Source organism: Oryctolagus cuniculus, chromosome 12, assembly GCF_964237555.1.
Source record: "Oryctolagus cuniculus chromosome 12, mOryCun1.1, whole genome shotgun sequence".
Lineage (NCBI taxonomy): Eukaryota > Metazoa > Chordata > Mammalia > Lagomorpha > Leporidae > Oryctolagus > Oryctolagus cuniculus.
Genome location: NC_091443.1, coordinates 365,370 through 385,009, shown reverse-complemented (window position 1 = coordinate 385,009; position 19,640 = coordinate 365,370). Strand labels below are relative to the sequence as shown.

At 64.3% G+C, this 19,640-nt stretch overlaps 1 protein-coding gene and 1 non-coding gene across 8 annotated transcripts in view; one reads left to right on the top strand and one right to left on the bottom strand.

The window, feature by feature from the left end:
- Positions 1-19,048, bottom strand: part of NTRK3 (neurotrophic receptor tyrosine kinase 3) — a 265,470-nt gene extending 246,422 nt beyond the window's left edge. The window contains exons 1-2 of one of the 7 annotated variants that reach the window (XM_070053298.1): positions 18,684-19,048; positions 17,766-18,028 (exon numbers count right to left, since the gene is read on the bottom strand). In XM_070053298.1, coding sequence (XP_069909399.1) covers positions 17,766-18,013 — 248 coding nt within the window. In that variant the 5' untranslated portion in view covers positions 18,014-18,028; positions 18,684-19,048. Of the gene's footprint in view, positions 1-17,765; positions 18,029-18,373; positions 18,589-18,683 lie in introns of those variants that run through there. The other 6 variants (XM_070053297.1, XM_070053296.1, XM_070053299.1 and 3 more) reach the window with 6 other exon arrangements.
- Positions 15,533-17,210, top strand: LOC103346141 (uncharacterized). Its single transcript, XR_007917557.2, has 3 exons — positions 15,533-15,649; positions 16,280-16,451; positions 16,678-17,210. It is a non-coding gene; the product is annotated as an uncharacterized protein (transcript).
- Positions 19,049-19,640: the final 592 nt, after the last annotated feature.

The following is a 19,640-nucleotide window of genomic DNA, read 5'->3' as shown; positions in this document are numbered from 1 at the left end:
GGCTCACGCGCCCGTTCCCTCTACCCCGCAGAGTCCAGGCGAATCCTTCAGCCCCTGCCCCTCCACCCCACCCAGATCCGACCCGTGCCTACGGGGTGCCACCTCCTCGCTGAAGGAGCCCCCAAACAGCACCCGTGCGTGGCAACGTGCGCTCCTCACACCACCCTCTCTTGACAGGCGGGCACTGGCCAGACACCCACTGCGTCCCCAGCCGCGTCCAGCCCTGCACAGGGACAGCAGAGAGCAGCCAGAGTGCACTGGCCTGATCCGATTCCCTGGGCCTCACGCGATGATCTCTCCTCAGATCACGGTTTTGGTGAACTTGGCCAACGGGGCCTCAGCACAGCAGCTCCAGCCTGTTCTGCCAGCCACTTGTACCCTGGTCCATCTGGGCAGCTGGCCCTCTCATCACTTGGCTTGACGAGGACTGGCTTCTGACAGGCAGTTCCTCCCTGAAGCAGCCTCTGGGGACGTGACGTCCAGTACACTGACCCAGAGCAGATGGGGAGCAGTGGGAGGCCCAGAGCCCGCCGAGGACCACAAGAAATTCAACCCCTGCCCTTCAGTGACCCCCTGCCCTGAGGGACTGGGCGAGCCAGACTCCCTGTGGGGTCATCAGCGCCCCTGAGCCCCGGGAAGCTATAGGCACAGCTGTGGCCGGAGGTCCGGGCCTCGGGCTGCCCCCACCTTGCCCTCCCAGCTCAGCGTGAAAGTTTGACCAAAGCTCAGTCTTTGCTTTTATAAATCTCTGCCTTTTAATGACGGCTTCAAGGCTGGGGGAAGAGCCATTAAACCCACTGAATAAGTTAATGGGGCAGAGAGAATCTATCTCGGAGGCACCCCAGGCTGTTTTCCTCTGCAGCTAAAGCCTGAATAAGCAAAAAGAAAAAATTAAAACTGTAGCGTGCCTGGCCCATAAATAACCCCCAGTGGAGTCTCTGAGCACCCGGGCTCCTCGCCGAGACCCTGGGATGCAAGGTCCTCCCCAGCAGGGACCAGGACAGGGCACGGCCTACCCACAATGGGGGCAGCTGCCGTGGCCACGGCGCCAGGGCACCTACAGCCAGCCTGGGGCTCCTCCAGCACGGTGGGGAGAAGCCGTGCCCCCGGGCGAGACGCCCAGACTGACCCGCCGCCCTCATGGGGGACAGCCGAGACCCTCTTCTCCTGGCTGGAGAAAGCCCCCGAGGCTCCCTCGTGGCCCCGACTCCTTCGTTGGCAGCCCAGGCCTCCTGAGCCGCCACAGCCCTCTCCCGTGTCTGCACCAACCGGACGCGGCCCCCAGCACTGCCCCTGGCCGGCTCCTCTTCTGCAGAACCTGCTCCCCTCCCTCCTCTCCCTGCCCTTCATCCCTGCTGTGTCCTGGAGGGCGGACAGCCCACGGCCTCCCCAGAACAAAGTCAGAAACGTGACACTCAGGGCAAGCAAAGCACAAATAATTAAATAAATCCTAACTCCTGTTGGTAAATGTTGAGTCCCACTAGACACACGTTGTTTACTCTTTAATATTTAAACATGGTAATTAAATCCTGAATAAACAAACATCTCAGCAGCCGTCTTCCTTCCAGGGCCTCTCAGGTGGGCCAGGTCTCCTCGGTGTGCGGCCCAGGGCCACGACCGCTGGCAGGGTGGTGGACACCAGCCCAGGCCGGCCACATCCGCCCCCGAGGCCCCTGGCTGTCTGGCAGTTCCCAGGACCCTGCAAAGCCCCCCAGCCGGCCCCCAGGTCCAGCGCGGGGTCCGCATCATGCACTCCTTTCCTCTGCTTCCGCCCAGCATTTACCGCGGCAGGTGCACAGGAGTGCTGGAAAGGTGATGGATCCAGCCCCAGGCCTCACACAGCCCACGCCTCTCCTTGGCCCTGGGGACCCGCCCACCAGCCCCCCAGCCCTCCCAGGGCCCCATCATGGGGACCCACACACCGTGGCTTTGCTCTGCACATGGTCATTTGCGGGCCTGTCCATTCAGATGGAGACGAAGCATCTCCGGGACTTCCTGTTTCTCTAGGCCCTGTCCCTCAGGACTCCCAGCCAGGGCAGCTCGGGAGGGAGAAGTGTCCTGGGGGAGCTCTCTGGCACTCAGAGCCCACCGGCCCGGGGTGGGGGCCGCATTGTGGGGGTCACCGACAACAGTCCGGTTCCAGGATGGACACAGCGCCCAGGTCAGCCCTGCCTAAAAGCTCTCGACGCCTGTGTGGCCCTGGCTTCCAAAGCAGACAGAACGGGGGACTCTAAGAGCACCAGGAATGTCCTCTGGTTGGGGACACCAGGAGGAGCCCCAAGAAGCCAGCTCTCGGGGCTCCTGCCCGCTTGCATCCCGCCTCTGGGCCTGAGTCGCAGGAGATCCCAGCTCAGCCCCCCGTGGCTGGGTGATCGTGAGCAGCTCCCTGGTCCTGGAAGGGAGTCTGCAAGCCGTCTCTTCTGAGCAGGAGCAGCAGGAAGCAGCCCAGTGGTCGACGCTTGCAAAGTCCAGCAGGAGCGCAGCCCACCTCCCACGAGGCCTCTGCTGGGGGACAGCTCAAGAGAAGGAAGCTCCCTTCACACAGAGCTTTGAGAGCGAGCGGAGCGGGTCCGGCCAGTGTCCAGGTCAGGCGGAGCGGTCCGGCCAGTGTCCAGGTCAGGCGGAGCGGTCCGGCCAGTGTCCCAGATCGGGCAGAGCGGGTCCGGCCAGTGTCCAGGTCAGGCGGAGCGGTCCGGCCAGTGTCCCAGATCAGGCGGAGCGGGTCCGGCCAGTGTCCAGGTCAGGCGGAGCGGTCCGGCCAGTGTCCCAGATCAGGCGGAGCAGTCCGGCCAGTGTCCCAGATCAGGCGGAGCGGTCCGGCCAGTGTCCCAGATCGGGCGGAACCAGTCCGGCCAGTGTCCCAGATTGGGCAGAGCGGGTCCAGCCAGTGTCCAGATTGGGCAGAGCAGGTCCAGCCAGCGTCCCAGATTGGGCAGAGCGGGTCCAGCCAGTGTCCAGATTGGACAGAGCGGGTCCAGCCAGTGTCCAGATCGGGCAGAGCGGGTCCAGCCAGTATCCAGATTGGGCAGAGCCGGTCCGGCCAGTGTCCCAGATTGGGCAGAGCGGGTCCAGCCAGTGTCCCAGATTGGACAGAGCGGGTCCAGCCAGTGTCCCAGATTGGGCAGAGCGGGTCCAGCCAGTGTCCCAGATTGGACAGAGCGGGTCCAGCCAGTGTCCCAGATCGGGCAGAGCGGGTCCAGCCAGTGTCCAGATTGGGCAGAGCGGGTCCAGCCAGTGTCCCAGATCGGGAACAGCCCACAGGTCCTGCGGGGCCAGACAACAGGGGTCCACTCCATGTCAACAACGCAGCGACACCACGCTGAACAGTACGCGCTCTGAGATGTCACTCACGCGGTGAGCAGACACGAGCAGTCTAAAAGCAGATCAGATGGCTGCATCTGGGGGTGTCCACGGCCGAGCCGGCTGAGAACAGCTTAGGGAGCCGTCAGGGGACAACCGTCTGGATCTCAAAGGGCTCGGGTCCCACAGGCGCAAGCCTCAGAGAACGCGGAGCGGCCGTGCACACAGAGGCGAAGACTCCACTTGGGATGCCCGTATGAGGATGTCTGGTTCAAGTCTCAGCTGCACCTGCATCTCCAGCTCCCTGCTAATGCACCCTGGGAGGCAGCGGCTGGAGCACTCGGGTCCTGCCACCCCCACGGGAGACCTGAATGGAGCTCCCTGCTCCTGGCTCTGGCCCGGGTAAAGCAGCCCACGGAGAGCACTTGCTCTCTCTCTTAAATAAGTAAGCAAATAAAGATATTAAAATTTTAAAGAACGAGGGAATGAGGCAGAGACGCACATGGAGGCACGGCCATGTGAGCAGACAGCAGCGGGGGCGTCTGCCGCCAAGGAGGGGCCTCGGAAGGAACAGCCCCACTCACACCTCGACCTCGGACCTGAGAGAAAACAGCTCCTGCCATCCGAGCCCAGGAGCTTTCTCAGGGCAGCCCAAGTCCCACAAACACCGTGACCATCCTGCTGTTCTTATTTAAATTACAAATCTGGCGGGTGCAACAGCCTTTGATTACTCAGGGCTTCTAAGGTTTTGCTTTAACAGGGAAGACACTGACTACTGGCCCAGCCATCCCTGGGACTCAGCCTGCACCCACTCGGTCAGCACTGAGACCCAAGGAGGAAGAACCGCCCAAGCCACAGGCAAGAGCCCCAGGGGCTCGGCCTCTGTGAGCCCGGCTGCATCCAGCCTCAGCCGTGAGGCGCCTTCTTCCTGACTGTGCACCGGCCACTGAGATCCTCACCTACGCACGCGGCCAGACACTCGGAACCACTTCATTCTCGCGTCAGCACTGTATGTTACAGCACAGCCCCTCGGGGTGGAGACGCCGGGTTGTCCGTGGTGCTGCAGAGGGCTGCACCTCCTGAGACCCCCAGCCACGGGTCCCAGCGGCTCACCTTCGCACACACCGGCTAGAGGCAGCCTGCGTCTGAATCCTGCTTCCAGCTTCCAGCTGAGGCCGAGAACGAGCTCTCGCGCCCCTCGCCCCGGTCCCGCAGCCATGGGGATGTGGTGTGGATTCAACAACTCCCACGGTCACTCAACAAACAACGGCTGCCGGCAGGCTGGGCATCCCAAAGTCAAAAGGTTCCGGAGTTTGAGACGTTTGAGGCCGACACAGTTCAGATCAGAGATGCTGACCCCGACGCTCTTCCCAAGCAAATCGAGAAAGACCCCCAGCCCAGGCAGAGGGCTCAGGGCTGAGCAGAGAGGGCCACAAACCCAGGCGGGGGGACCCGAGTGGGGAAGCTGAGCTCGGCGTGGGGTGGGCCTGGGACGTCCAGGACAGGACGGGTCCGTGTGACTGGGTCTGACTGACGTGCAAGTGCAGACCCCAACCCGGGGTGGGGCCGGCTCTCGGGTGGCAGTTACAGGATCACCTCCCTGCCTCACAAGTCATCTTTTACAGAGTTATTTATTTATTTGACAGGCAGAGTGGCAGAGAAAGAGGGAGAGACAGATCTTCCATCTGCTGGTTCACTCCCCAGATGGCCACAACAGCCAGGGCTGAGCCAGGTGACGCCAAAAGCCTGAAACTCCATCCAGGTCTCCGACGTGGGTTGCAGGGGCCATCACTGCTGCCCCAGGTGCACTAGCAGGCAGCTGGCTCAGAAGCAGAGAACCCGGAACTTGGTCCAGAGCTCCAACATGGGATGCCAGCGTCACAAGCAGCAGCTCAACCCACGGAGCCACGACGCTGGCCCAAGATCATTCATGAGAAGAACCAACCTGGCCTGGAAGGGGCAAGGTGCGTCTTCATCTCTGACACGCACAGGTCAGAGCAGCTGTGGGTCAGGTCCAGCCCTGGGGGGAAAGCCGGGGTACAGTCAGAGCAGCTGTGGGTCAGGTCCAGCCCTGGGGGGGAAAGCCGGGGTACAGTCAGAGCAGCTGTGGGTCAGGTCCAGCCCTGGGGGGAAAGCCGGGGTACAGTCAGAGCAGCTGTGGGTCAGGTCCAGCCCTGGGGGGAAAGCTGGGGTACAGAGCAGAGACGAAGGAGTGGGGCGGAAGAAGGACCCAGCACCGGGGCTGCCCCATCCGAAGGCACCGGCTTGGTGAGCCTGGCAGAAGCAGGAAACCATCACCCAGATGACAAGCAGGAAGCCCCCCCACTCCAACCTCTCTCCAAGGAGCCACTTAAACACCATCAAGGAAACCATCTCCCCGCAGTGTGACCTTGGCCGGTGGCGTCCGTGTCCCAGAAATGCAGCTTCTCTGGCCGGAGGGCTGATCCTCAGAACCAGAAACCGGGCTGGGCCCAGCAGTCTGTGCTGCAACACATGTGTCCCACATGCTTCCACGTCTGAGACACGTGCCACACGTGCTTCCACGTCTGAGACCCTGTGGCATTTGCTCCAGAAACACACACGCACACACGTGCACATGGCAACCAGAACCCCACACGTGTGGGCCCAGCAGTCTGTGCTGCAACACATGTGTCACACATGCTTCCACGTCTGAGACCCTGTTGCATCTCTGCTCCAGAAACACACACACACACGGCATTCAGGACCCCACATGTGTGTGCACAAGCACAGGACCACGGCCCTCCTCCCTGACAACCCCTCCCCAACCATGCAGCAGGACCCCAGAGACCACTGAGCCCAGCTGGACTCCAACTGTGGAAGCACTATGGCTGGGGCCGGGCAGCGCCTTGTCCAGACAGCCCCATGAGTGGGGACACCAAGAGGGCAGAGGCCAGCACGTTCCACCTTCACCCAGAGGATGTTCTATGGAAATGTGGGGGAGAACACCTGTGCCCACAAAACCCCGGGACCCCAAACTCCACTGCGCCCCCAGGGCCCCTCCTGCCCACCTCCCACCCCACGCGGGGAACCTGTGTGCTGCCCTCTCATGGTGGGGGGCAGGCACGGCCACAGCCAGGGCCATGGAGTGGGCAGGAAATGGGGGAGACTGGGCTAATATGAGGTGCAGGCCTCCAAACCCCAACCCTCCTACCTCCCAGCACGATGACTCAGGGCAGGCAACTCAGCTGTGCCTCAGTTTCCCCACCCACAAACGAGGGTGGCAGCAGCACCTGCCCTGGGGTGCCCTGAGAACAGAACATTGTTAGAGTGAGTGCCCCTAGAACAGCTCCCGGTGGCTCTCTCCAGGGAGCACCCTTGACAGAGGCCACACAGCAGTGACAGCAGCCAGAAGACAGGCCTGTGCTCCGGCTGCCCAGGCCAGCAGCTCCGCCACAGCTGAGGTGCAGTGGAGGAAAGGAGCCTGCACCAGCCCGTGGGCCTCCCCGCAGCTGGGGCAGAATGAGTGACCACACAGCCTCCAGGAGCTCACAGACGGCCACAAGCCTGGGGAGCCCAGGCAAGGCTGCAGAGCCCAGCTGGACAGAGACTGGCCTGCCACCCTCTGCTGCCCACTGACCCTGGGGCACGGGGAGGCAGACACACAGAAAGTGACAGGTGGGACCACAGGCCCAACGTGTGTGAGACAGGAGGAGGGCAGGCAGATGGCACCCCTGGGGCAGGGGACACTGGGGGCACAGTCCAGGGCTGGGGGGGAGTGGGCAGATGTTGGCATGGAGACAGGAAGAGATCCAGGAAAAGGAAGCCTACAGGTCAGGGTGTGTGAGGTCACTTCCTGCCACTGCAGCTCCCCAGGGTCTGAAACGCTGCTCTGAGCTGGCCATAGGGAGGATGGCCTGAGCAGGTGCACCTGGGCTGGTGGCCAGCTGGCCAGGGTCAGTGGGGTGCTAGGAGCAGGAGGCTGGGCCCAGCCGTCCTCGCCTCCAGGAGCGAATCTCCCACCAGCCCAGGTACCCCTGATGGACTCTTCCCAGGAATGTGGCTGTGGGAGCCATGGGACCTCCCCTCAGCACAGCTGGCCCACCTCCCTCCCAGTGAGCAGCACCAGGAACCAAGGTGCCACCTGAGCTCACGCAACCCAGGCCCCAGGAACAGCACAGCCCTCGTGTCGGCCCACACGGACCACGACTCTCGCTAGGTGGTGGCCGTTGCAGCCTTCAGACATGGCCACGCTGAACAAGGGCACCCACAGAGGAGCAAACGCGACCTCGTGAGCCCCTGAGCTCATTTGTCCCTGGCTTCACGCTCTTCCCTGCCCCATCCCCCACAGGCTTCCGGAGTCACCTTCAAAATAAACCACTTGCCCTGGGCCTTTGTCTCACACAGGCAGAAGGTGGCCAGAGACGACCAGGGACTCACCTGCCTCGGCCCCGCGTGGTGCTGCCACAAGCAGGCGAGACCCAGACAACTCAGTCCACGGCCACCAACGGGAGAAGCCAGACCTCTGCCCCTCAGGGAGGCCACACAGTAAAGATACCTGCGCATCAGATGCACCTCCTGGCGTTCCGCCTCTGGGCTCGGGTCATTCCTACAGCACCTGTCTCCGCCACCCACTCCAAACCACACGAGAGCTCGGCTCCGCGCCCGGGCCACAGCAGACTCCTCATCTCTGGGTGCTGCGGGAGGAAGCACGTGCAGGCCCTGCTTCCACAAGGTCCAGATCCACGCTGGCTTGGCAGGCGGCCAGACACGCAGGCACCCCACAGCCCAGGTGCAGCTGCAGCTCGGCACGCACAGTGGGAGGTCCTGGAGCCTGTCTACTACACACTCGGAAGATGGCCTTTGACAAAAGAAGGATGCGGCCGTAGCCATCACCTGCCCACGGGACAGGAGCCGGAAGTCCCCGAGGGCAGAGCCCTCCCAGAGGGGGAGGAAGCCGCGGGCCATGGCCTCTGTCCCGCGGGCCGGCCTCTGTCTGCAGCCGCAGCTCAAGGGCCTCCTCTGCCCCGGCTGCCTCTCCCCAGCGCCTCAAAGACAGAGCTTCTGCCACAGGAGTGCACTCACCCCTGCCCCACGCACCACTCCCCCTTCTCGGCTGCCTCCCACGCGGCATCTTATCGCCGCGTTTGTTAACACAACTGCCACTGAGGAGGTGGCAGGGAGTCAGAGCGCAATCTGGAGCAAAGCTGACAGTAAGTACCGGAGCCAGGCCGTCAGCCACGCAGCCTCCCGCACACCGAGCACACGCGAGGTCCAGCCCAGAGCGGCCTCTGCTGGCGCAGGCCCCTCCTCCTCCAGGCTGCGGCCCCACCCTGCACGCGTCAGTAAGGGACACTCAACGTCAAGCTGCGAAGCCCTCGGGAGGAACCAGCCGAGCCCTGACGTGCACCGTGTGAATGTGCTGAGGCTCAGGAACCACGAGTCTCCCGGCTCAGCCAACCAGACTGCACTACAGCACCTCAAAAAAGTCACGCCCAGGAAATGCCAGCAAGAGCTGGATGTGGTGCCGGGACCAGCTGGGGACACCGCAGTCAGTCAGCTGCACACACTGCTCTCCAGCTGTGACCTGACACCCTGGGCTCAGGCAAGGAACACCACAGCAGCCAGCATCACACACACGCCCTCAGAGTCTCCACCAGCACCCACCACACGGTTCTGTTGATGGTCCCCAAAGCCAACACCCTAGACCCAGATTCAGTTTCATTTGGCCCCAGCTTCCCCACCATCACCATCACTACCATCACCACTATCACCATCACCATCATCACCATCATCACTACTACCATCATAACCATCACCATCATCACTACCATCATCACCATCCCCATCATCACCATCTCCATCATCACTACCATCATCACCACCATCACCATCATCACCATCATCACTACCATCATCACCATCACCATCATCACCATCATCATCATCACCGCCCCATCACCATCATCACCATCATCCCCACCATCACCATCCCCATCCCCATCATCACCATCATCACTCCCATCATCGTCACCATCACCATCATCACCATCATCATCATCATCACTATCCCCATCACCATCATCATCATCACCATCACCATCACCATCGCCATCATTGCCATCACCATCTGCATCATCACCATCTCCATCATCACTACCATCATCACCATCATCACTACCATCACCACTATCACCATCACCATCATCACCATCATCACTACTACCATCATAACCATCACCATCATCACTACCATCATCACCATCCCCACCATCACCACCATCCCCACCACCATCACCACCATCCCCACCATCATCACTACCATCATCACCACCATCACCATCATCACTACCACCACCGCCCCATCACCATCATCAGTACCATCCCCACCATCACCATCCCCATCCCCATCACCACCATCATCATCACCATCATCACTCCCATCATCGTCACCATCACCATCATCACCATCATCATCATCACTATCCCCGTCACCATCACCATCATCACCATCATCACCACCATCATCATCACCATCATCATCACTATCATCACTACCATCATCATCACCATCACCATCACCATCATCACCATCATCACTACCATCACCGCCCCATCCCCACCATCACCATCACCGCCCCATCACCATCCCCATCATCCCCATCATCATCACCATCACCATTACCACCATCATTGTCACCATCACCATCACCACCATCATCACTACCATCCCCACCATCACCGTCCCTCACCCTGTGCCACTCCTGCTATTAGCACCTGCAAGAGCAGAACACACCTGCTGATCTCCATGCCAGCAACTTGAGGGTCACTGCTGCCCTCTGCAACCAGAGTAAAACAAGCCCATCTGACCAACAGAACCCCACACTCATCTCCTGAGTGACGGCTTCACCTCGTCCCTCCTCCAGAAAATGGCAGCTGGCCGATCTTTGTACCCACCGTGTTCTAGACATTTTCTGCATATATCATCTAATCCTCACAGCAACACCTCCCAGTAACACCTTACTCACAGGTGAAAAGAGTGAGACCTGAGAAACTACGCAGCTTACTTACGTGTAAAGCAACCGGGAAGGCGGTGGTTAGAACCAGCATCTGACCCCAACTGCACGACCCTGGCACTACACACGCAGGTCCCCCAGAGTCTCAGTGCCCTGGGCTGTGGTTAAACTTGGCTGCTGCCCAGATCCTCACAGACCCTGGCGGCCCAGACCACCATCAATCCCGGGGAGAAGGGCCCCCCTCCCGCACAATCGTGGTCTAGTGCCCTCTTGTGGTGCAACATGGAAATGGAATGAATGTGCTTGGGAGTCTCCTGCCGGCTGGGGGGTTTGGCCACCCCCTCCCACTGGATTCCTAGATTGCTTCCACCAGGGCTGGCCCTGGGGCCCCGCCGGTGGCTGAGGGACTCATTCAGTGCAGCAAGGGCATCACCACTGGCTGGGAGGCCTCGTAAGACTAGAACAGTGGTAAAGGGGCGAGCGGGCCAGGCGCTCCTGAGTTCCCAGAGACCACAGAAGGGCCCTGCCTGGGCTGCGCCCACACCTGGGTCTCCTCTTAGGGGAACCCATCCTGCCTCCCTGTCCTGAAGACAGTGCCACAGCCCCTTCCAAACACGTGATCCACCCATCCATCTCCTGTTGCCCCCCTCAGCTCCGCCCACTGCCTCCTGCCAGGCACCACCATGGCCTCAGTCCTCACCACCGCTCTGCAGAGAGGGGCACTGCTGGCCGACTTTTCAGACAGGGAAACTGAGGTGCAGTGGAACACTTCACCTGCCCCAAGCCACTCAGGGCAGAGGCAGGACGCAAAGCTGTCTGACCCCAGCTTTCCTGCCAATCATTCCAACCGCACCGCCTGGACCGGAAACAGGAGGGGCTGGGGCAGCAGGGAGGAGGAGGCTGGGGAGGGGAGGGGAAGGACGGCTCTCACTGCAGTCTCACCATGGCCTTTTGTTGTTGTTGTCTTATTTTTATCACCACCATTTCTCAGATGAGAAAGCTGAGGATCAATAAAAAGCAGCCCAGGCCGCAGTGGGCGCCGCGACCTGAGGCTTCCTGCGGCTGCTGACCTTGACTCAGACGACCTCTGGCCTGGGGCACGCTCACACTTCAGCACCGTCCTGATCTCCAGCCCAGAAAAGACATCAGCAATGTGGCGGGGGCCTGGGCACAGCCGAGGGGCAACCTGCCACCCTGGGCAGCCCCCACAGAGGCAAGGGCCATCCTGGAAGCCCCTTTGTGGATGGACCAGTGCAGCAACCAGGACAACACCTGCAAGACTGGCCGCAGCAGACATGGAAGCCTGGCACCTCGTCTGCGAGGCACCTGCACGCCCACCCCTCGGGGTCAACTCTGAGAGCACACAGAGGGTCCAGGCAGGTAATGAGAGGGCACCGACCCCCCCCCGCGGTCAGTGCCAGGTCTGTGTGAGCAGCTCGTGGAGGTCCAGTAGTTCCCAAGCCCGGATTAGGGCACAGGAAGAGACACCCCAGGCATGGGCAGCCACCAGACAGCCTGAGGTGCAGAAAGCTCACCTCGCTCTGACCCGCCCCCTGTGTCCCTCTCCTGGGGCCCTGTCCGGCCTGAGATCTTCCCAGAGAGGAACTGTCATTCACCATCCCCACTGCCCGTGAGCAAAGGTGCTGTAGCCTCTCACGGCCAATCATGCAGGTGAGAAGGAGGCCGCTCCAGGTGAACCCTGCCCCAGTCACCTCCGCGAAGCCTAGTCCAGGAGTCCAGGAGACTCCAGGAGTCTCCCACCCAGGGGCCGGCAGCAGACACAGGAGGCAGAGCAAGCTGGGTGCAACCCTGGTCAGCCCAGGGAGGCCACCTGCGGGGACTCCTGTGTGTGCTGCCCTCTGGTGGCCAGTGGGCGTCTAGACACAGAGCACCATGGCACAGAGCCCTCCCAGGCGTGCAGTGCACACAGGGCCTAGCACCACAAGCCCGTGTCCTGGGAGCCTACAAGGCACCCTGGCCCCTCTCCGCAGCAGCTCAGGGCTCCTTTCCACGCTGTGCCTGAAAAAGACGCCGGCAGAGGGCAGGGCACAGGCCCAGGCTCAGGCCTAGCCAGCGCTCCCCAGGTGACTGGGCCCCATTGCTGCTCCCTCCTGAGCCACCAGCCCTTCCTCTGTAAACTGGCCTTGGCCGTAGTTACCACCAAGGCCCTCCCCAGATGCACAGCTCCATGGTCCAACGATGCAGGCTTCTCCCCAACTCACGCCCTCCCAGTCCTGCAGACAAGACACTGGCCTGTGGCCCCCAGGGAGCTGGGCTGGTCAGAGATGGCCTCAACTCCCAGATGAGGAGACCAAGATTAGAGAGGCCAGGGTGGAGTGCATTCAACACTTGCCCGCAGCTCCCGGGACACAGCTGACACCAGAGTAGCAGGTGGAGCCTCCGAGGGCCAGGAGGGCAGAGATGGGACGGGAGGGAGGGCCCAGCCCTGCAGCACCCCCTTTGCTCTGCATCCAAAGGCAGCCCTGGACCCAAAGCTTGAGCTGGGAGAACCTGCCCAGCCCACTGCATCCAGGCTCTCTCCAGCCATGGGCAGCCAAGACCATTGTCCTGCTGACCACGCCTCAACCCAGAGAGGAGCTGGCTGGGACCCAGCCGCCAGCTCCCTGAACCGCCGCCAGCATCCACTGGCACCTGGGCTGCAGGGCTGACCCACCTCAGAGGCCAGGACGCTGGGCAGTGCTCAGGGAGGCCTGAGAAGAGGACTTGGCTGAGACACGGCCTCCGGTGAGCTGTCGGGAACAGGGCAGGAGGAGAGACCAGACACCCCCACTGCTAGAGGCCCATCCAGGCTGTGCTGCCCGGAATTGTTTGGCCAGTCCACGCCCATCACCGTCCCATTCACATCCCTCCAAGCCCAGCCAGGGCAGTTCCCACACAGGGAACTGGAGGGTTGCAAAGTGAAGAATCTTCTAGACCTTCGGCCTGGAGAATCTACTGCCCTGGCAGTGTTCTCATGCTCAGGGACATGTGTGTGTACCCGTGTTCATGTGTGTGCACCCACGTGTGCCAGCCTCGGAGGGAGGCAGCACAGCTCCCCATGCAGGAGCCAGGTGTGGAACGCAGTCAACTCTGCGGAGCACTTCTCTGAGGGACCATGGCCATCACAGTACAGGAACCATGTCTGGGCCTGGCGGCGTCTCTGTTAGGCTACACCGTGGTCCTGACTGGCTACCCGGAGGCAGCTGAGACAGGAAACCAAGGCCCAGGGGAGGGAGGGGCTCTCACTCACTGGAGACACCCTCCTGGGCACAGGAGGCCAGGCTGCCACAGTGCACCAGTGACCACATCTGGGCCAGAAATCCATGCTCCCCAGCACTCAGACCCAGGGGCCTCTCTGACGGCCAAGGGGGCAGGGACCGGGGCCAGGGCTGGGGCTGAGGCCTGGGAGGAAGGGCGGACTCCAATTCCCCAGGCCCGGGTGCAAAGGGAGCTGGCAGGGCCTCCTGAGCTCATGCCTCACTGGCGAGGGCTGCAGGCTGCTCAGAGCCCCGGGGCTGCCAGCCCACATACTTCCTGCCTCTGGGGACCCTGCATTTGGAAACTGCCCCCGAGGGGGACATGGTGGAGGGTTGGCTCCGCCTTTGACAACTACTCAGAGCAGCAGCCAGGGCGGGCAGAAGGCCCTCGGCTCCTAGGAGCGCCTGGGACCCCAGCAGGGGCTGCCCCCACCCCCAGTAGCGTGAGGGAGGAGGCGCCTGCAGAGCCCTGCTGTCGCTGGATGCCCACAGAGGGCAGGTCCCCCTCTCCGCCTGACCCTGCCTCATACCCACAACTGCTCACCTCCCACCAATCAACCCCCTTTAGGACAGCGCCAAGGATGGAGTCCATGCAGCAGCAGCACCTGTGGCCTGCCCACCCTCCGCGCTATCACTCCAAGCCCATGTACCTGCCCATCCATGCATTAAACAAGAGGCACCCCTTTCCCAGGCAAGAACAACCTGAAACAGAGGCTCCCAGGCTCCCCCGAGCTGGCAGCACCCTCTCCTCCTGCCCCAGCCCAGGGTGAGTGGCAGCAGCCAGAACGCACACCTCGAGGCAACCTCGAAGTCCAGCCAGAGCCCCCCATGTTCTCAGCGAGGCTGGCCCTGAGCTGGGCAGTGGACTCCACGCTGTGCAGGGGCCGCGTCTTTTCCGGAGGGAAGGTACCGGAGGGCGGCTGGTAGCCATGGCTCATGGGGGCACCCTAGGCCCTCCTGCAGCAGCCCCAAGCCATCACCACTCAGAAAGGAGTGCCCACAAGTGCCCAGCCCGGCCTCTCCGGACGCTCCTTGGGCCCAGGGTGCCTCATGCCCCAGCTGGAAGAGGCCTCTGCCCCATGGCCTCGATTCACAGCTGAAGTCACAGGTCCAGAAAGGCCAGTCTCCAGCACTGCCCTGGGGCTGAGGGCTTTCCCACTGCAGGTGCCGGGGGCGAGGGGTCTGGACACGAGGCTGTGACCCCTGAGAAAGCCACTCCATGGAGCGTCCCCAGGGAGGGCCCCAGCCAGCCACACCCCAAGCAAGCAGCCAGAGTCAGACAGACGAGTGCCGGCAGCAGAGCCTGGCAAGGCACACGGAGGGGCGGACAGCACCAGGCCCTGCCCTTGTACCTACACTTCAGCCGCAGAGCCCTGAGAGCCTCTGGGCCCAGCTCAGCCCTCCTGGGGCCAGCAGACAGGGCCTCAAACCTAAAACCAAGCTGGGCTGGTGTCGCCCAAAACTGCCATGGCACCAGGTCCCCCAGTCAGCAGGACTGACACCCTGGGTCCTGCAGACCTGCTGCACTGAGGGAGGACTCAGCACACAGCCCTAGGGCCTCTGGAGTCCAGTGGCCACCTGGAAGTGTCTCTGTCACATCTGTCTCCACACCTTGGGCCTAGCCCCACCCCAGGACTCTGAGCACCTCCAGCCTCCACTGGGGCCCAGTTCATACCATACCAGGTCCTGAGTCTCAATGGTAAACCCCAAAACTGGCTCTCCCCCTCAATGCTTAGCAAGGCTGAGCACCAAGGAGGCAGCAGGGCCCCCAGAGACCCCTCGGCAGCTGTCAGGAGGGCAAGAAAACAAAGGGCCCACAAAGTCATTGCACCCCAGGACCCTGGGAGGGCACAGGTTGTGACCGAGCCCAAAGTCCCTGGGGGTTAGCCAGCCTCAGGAACACGTGGCCCAGGGACGCCACCCTCTCCCCTGTGGGGCTTCCACGGAGCCCCCTGGCCTGGCCTGGACGGGACGGGCAGCCACCGCCTGGCCACTGGCTCCCGCTTTGTGACGTCACAGTCTGCTCGGGTGTGGCTGCCATGGACCCTTCTGGGCGCGGCTACTGAGTTTCCAGAGCAGAACAGAAAGAGGTCGGCAGCCTGGCTCTGGGAGGGGCAGGTGAGACCACACCTCTGCCCTGACGCCTGGCAGCTGCTTCCCTCCTGATGCCGATGGGGCCAAGGGGGCGGGGAGCCCGGCAGAGGCAGCCCTGGGCCAGGCTCCCCCCACCCAGAATGCCCTGCAGAGCAGAACCACAAGGAAAGCTCAGCTCCTCCAGATCCTCGAGCACAGTCTAGCCATGATGGGGGGCAGGAAGAGGGTGAATCCGTGCTCCCCAGGGCAGACGGGGGCTCCTCTCGGCCCTCAAGTCCCCCTTCCAGTCCCAGAGTACCTGGAAAAGCTGTTTTTGCTCAGGGTGACAGCCAGGGTGACCCCGTCCCGGCTCCCTCCATCCGGAGCAGGCCGGGCCACCCAACACCAGCCCAGAAATAACAGGCCCGGGAGGGGTCATCAGCGCTCTGACCTCTGAGCCATAGCACGGCCCCTGCGGGGGGCCATTCCCTTGCTCTCTGGGGCTCGGAAGGATTGAGGGAAAGGAGTCCTGAGCCTGCCAAGCACAAGTCCCGAAACAAGAGGGGGACCCGTGGTGGGTCCTGAATCCAGTCCCTGCGCATCTCCTGGCCCCCCATCCCCAGCCTTCCCAGCAGCCCAGAAAGCCTGCGCCCACTCCTCGCACGTCATTTTCAGGGGAGCGACACCTCCGTGTGGCCAGGAGGAGCGACGTGATCATGCACCCCTGCCTCCCGCAGGCTTCCTCCGAGGCATGCATCCCCCAGCAGAAGAGCCAGACACAGCTCACCGCACCCGGGCGGGCACCGGACGGACACCTCTTCCCAACCCCCGGCCGCCCAGTCCCCTGGTAATGCCTGGGTCCAGCCCCCAACGCACACAAGGGCTGGCCGCCAAGCTCCCTCCACTCCCCACAGCCCCCAGACAGGGCGCGTCCCAGTGTGAGCGTCCCTGACAGTCTCACTCGGGACCCTCCTCCCGCATCCCAGGGACCAGGGCCACTGTGGCCTGCAGGGAGGAAGGGGCACGTCTGGACCAGGCCTGCTTTGCTGACCGCCTGCCTCTCCCCTTCCCAGAGCTGAGATACGGGTCAGGCTCCTCCGCCCGGCCATCGGCCATGGACATCGCCTGGCCTCTGCATTTCCCTCACATGTCGCGGCAGGAGGCAAACAGGGTCTCCACGGAGCCAGGAGGGCTGGCGGGACTGCAGTTCCGGCCGGCTCGGCAGCCACACCGCTGAGGGCTGGCGCTGGGGCAGGATCCACAGTCGGGCGTTCTCGGACCCCAGCAGCTCCTGCCGCACAGGCGGACTCCGACCACCGCCAGGGCGTGGGGGAGGGGTCACAGATCGGGGTGGAGGGAGCCCCCGCAGGCCCTCTGGCTCCCTCTGCCTCCCTGTGGGCCCCCAGAATAAAGCAGCAGGCCTGGGTCTCAGACAGGGCAGAACCTGGCAACCGCCAGAGTCCACGTCTCAGAATAAACCATCTGCCAGCTCCCCGGGAGAAGCCCTTTCCCCAAAACACGCGCCCTCTACTCGATTCCGACTGCCCTGAGCAGTGACCTGAGCCCAGACAGGGAGGCATGGGGGGAGCCCGGAGTGCCTCGCAAATGCCCGAACCAGGGCTGGCGGGGCGGGGGCGGCGCGAGAGGGAAGCGGTGGGCGTCCCGTCCGCGGCGGCCTGGGTCTCCCCAGTAGCCGGCTCCCAACTTGTTTACTCGCGGCCGAGCGCGCCGGCCCCAGAAGCCAACGGAGGGGCCCTTGGCGGGTCGCGGCCGCCCCCGCCCGCCACCTCCCCGCAGCCGTGCGCCGCCGCTGCTGGGGCGCTGAGCCCGGGCACTTTACGCCACTTGAGCGCGGCCAAACTGTTGCTCCGCCGCGGGGGCAACGAACCCCATTCGCGGCCGGCCCGGGTCCGCGGTGGGGGCGCGCGCGGGGCCCTGCTCCCGGGGCCCTGGGGGTCCCTCCCCGGAGAGGCGCACGCAGCCCGCGGGTCGCGCCTCGCCAGGGCCCGAGCCACCTGGAGACGCGGCCCCAGCATCTCCCGAGCCCGGGCGAGCCTGGTGCGCGCCAGCGCCGGCAGCGGCGAGCCGGGGCGGGCGCAGGGCCGGGGCGGGCGCGGGCGCGGGGCCGGCGCCCGGGCGGGCTCGGGAGCGGCCGACTTACATGGAGGTGATGTTCCTGGAGATGTCGGTGATGTTGGCGCTGGCGTTCCCGTTGCTGCTCCCCGAATCCTGCCCCTCCAGCAGCGGGAAGAGACTCCCGTCGTCCGGCCGCCGGCAATTGATCTCGGTCCGGCTGCAGGCGCAGTTGGCCGGGCAGGCCAGCGCCGAGCCCACGTAGTCCAGCCAGACGCTGCCCAGCAGAAGCATCCGCCAGAAGCTGCACTTGGCTGGGCAGAGCGAGACATCCATCTCCGGTGGCTGCTTCTAAAACAGAGGTGGCGGAGAGGAGAGGGGGTGGGGTGCGGAGCGGGGAGAGCGGGGGACCAGACAAAGACGCGGGGGAGGGGAGGGGGCCCTGCCTCGGGGACGCCGGGCGCTCAGCCGCTAGGTCCTCCGGCGCCCGAGACCATCGCGGCCGCCGCGGGCCGAGCCGGGCAGCGCCTAGGGGCGCGGGCTGCCGGGCATGGTGGCGGCGCGGCGCCCCGGCCGCGGGCCCGGCTGCAGGCGAGCGGGGCGCGCTCCCCGGCGCCGAGACTTCTCAGGTCGCCGCGGACGGTGGGAGGCCGGGCAGGGAAGAGGCGAAATGGTGCGAAAGTCACCAAGTCCCACCTCCTGGGCAGAGTCACGGCGGACACACCTGCCAGGCACACGCTCCGCGCCGGCGCGCACACCGGAGCTGGGGACCGGGAAGGCGCAGCCGGAGCCGCAGCCGCCGCCGCGGAGGGCTCGCGCGCGCCTGCACAACTGCGCGAGCGCCCGAGGCTCGGGGACGCACGGCCGGCCGGAGCGTCTTCCTCGGCCCGCTCCTCCCCGCCCTCGCGCGGCTGGGAGCGGCAGGAGCGCGGGATCGCCCCCTCCCTCGCTGCCCACACCCTCCGCCGCCCGCCCTCTCCTCCTCCCTCCCCACCCACCCACCCACCCACTCGCCGCTCGCGGCTCCCTCTCGGCGCCGCAGCCGCGCGCTCGCCCGCCCCGCGCCCGCGCCCCGTGCCCGCCGCAGCCGGGGAAACTGAGGCGGAGGGGAAAGTTACGGGGGCGCCGTGCGGGAAGGAGACGGCCGCGCTCCCGGTGGGGGGGTGGCGCCCTCCTTCCCACTTTCTGGCCCTCGCGCTGCCCGATTCTGCTGCAATCCCGGCCGCGGGAGGAAGTGGAGGGAGCGCGGCCGAGGCCACCGGGCAGCGCTCCCGAGCCCGGGTGGGGGCGCAGCCCGCGGCCGCGAGGACCCGGGTCGGGGCGAACCGGGGGTGTGCGGGGCCGGGCTCGGCGGGGAGGGGCGTCTGGGCTCGGCCCCGGGCGCGCGAGCGGCGTGCGTGCCCGAGCGTCGGCCGGGAAATTGAGATGCAAGGGGCATTCTGGCGAGCGCCGCGCGGCACCGGCACAGCCGGCCTCTCGCGCCCGGCCGGGGCGCGGAGCAGGTGCAGCCTTCGACGCGAGCTCCGGTCCCGCCGGGGAGGGGGCCTGGTTCCGCCTTGGCAGGGATTTTTTTATTTTTTAATAAAACGTAAAAATGCAAAGGGTGAGCCGTTTGCCGAGAAAACCCTAGCGCTGCCGCGGCTGGAGGAGAGGAGGCGGGGAGCCCGCGCGGGCGGACGCCGCGGCCTGTGCCGCAGGCGGGAGCTGTGGGAGGTAGAGCGGGCGGCGGAACGACCCTCGCAGGGGCGACCCCCGCCCGCGTTCCCACGCAGGTCGCGCACCGCGCAGGACGGAGGGTGGGGGGGCGCGGGCCCCGTGCCCCACGCGGACGCAAACTTGGACGGGAAGGAACAAAGAAAGGCGCATGCCTGTAGAAGGCAGCTCCCGACTGCCCGCGGCCCGACACTTCACCCCCGTGACCACCGCGGCCTCGGCCCCACACTGGCATTCTGCCCTCCGGCCA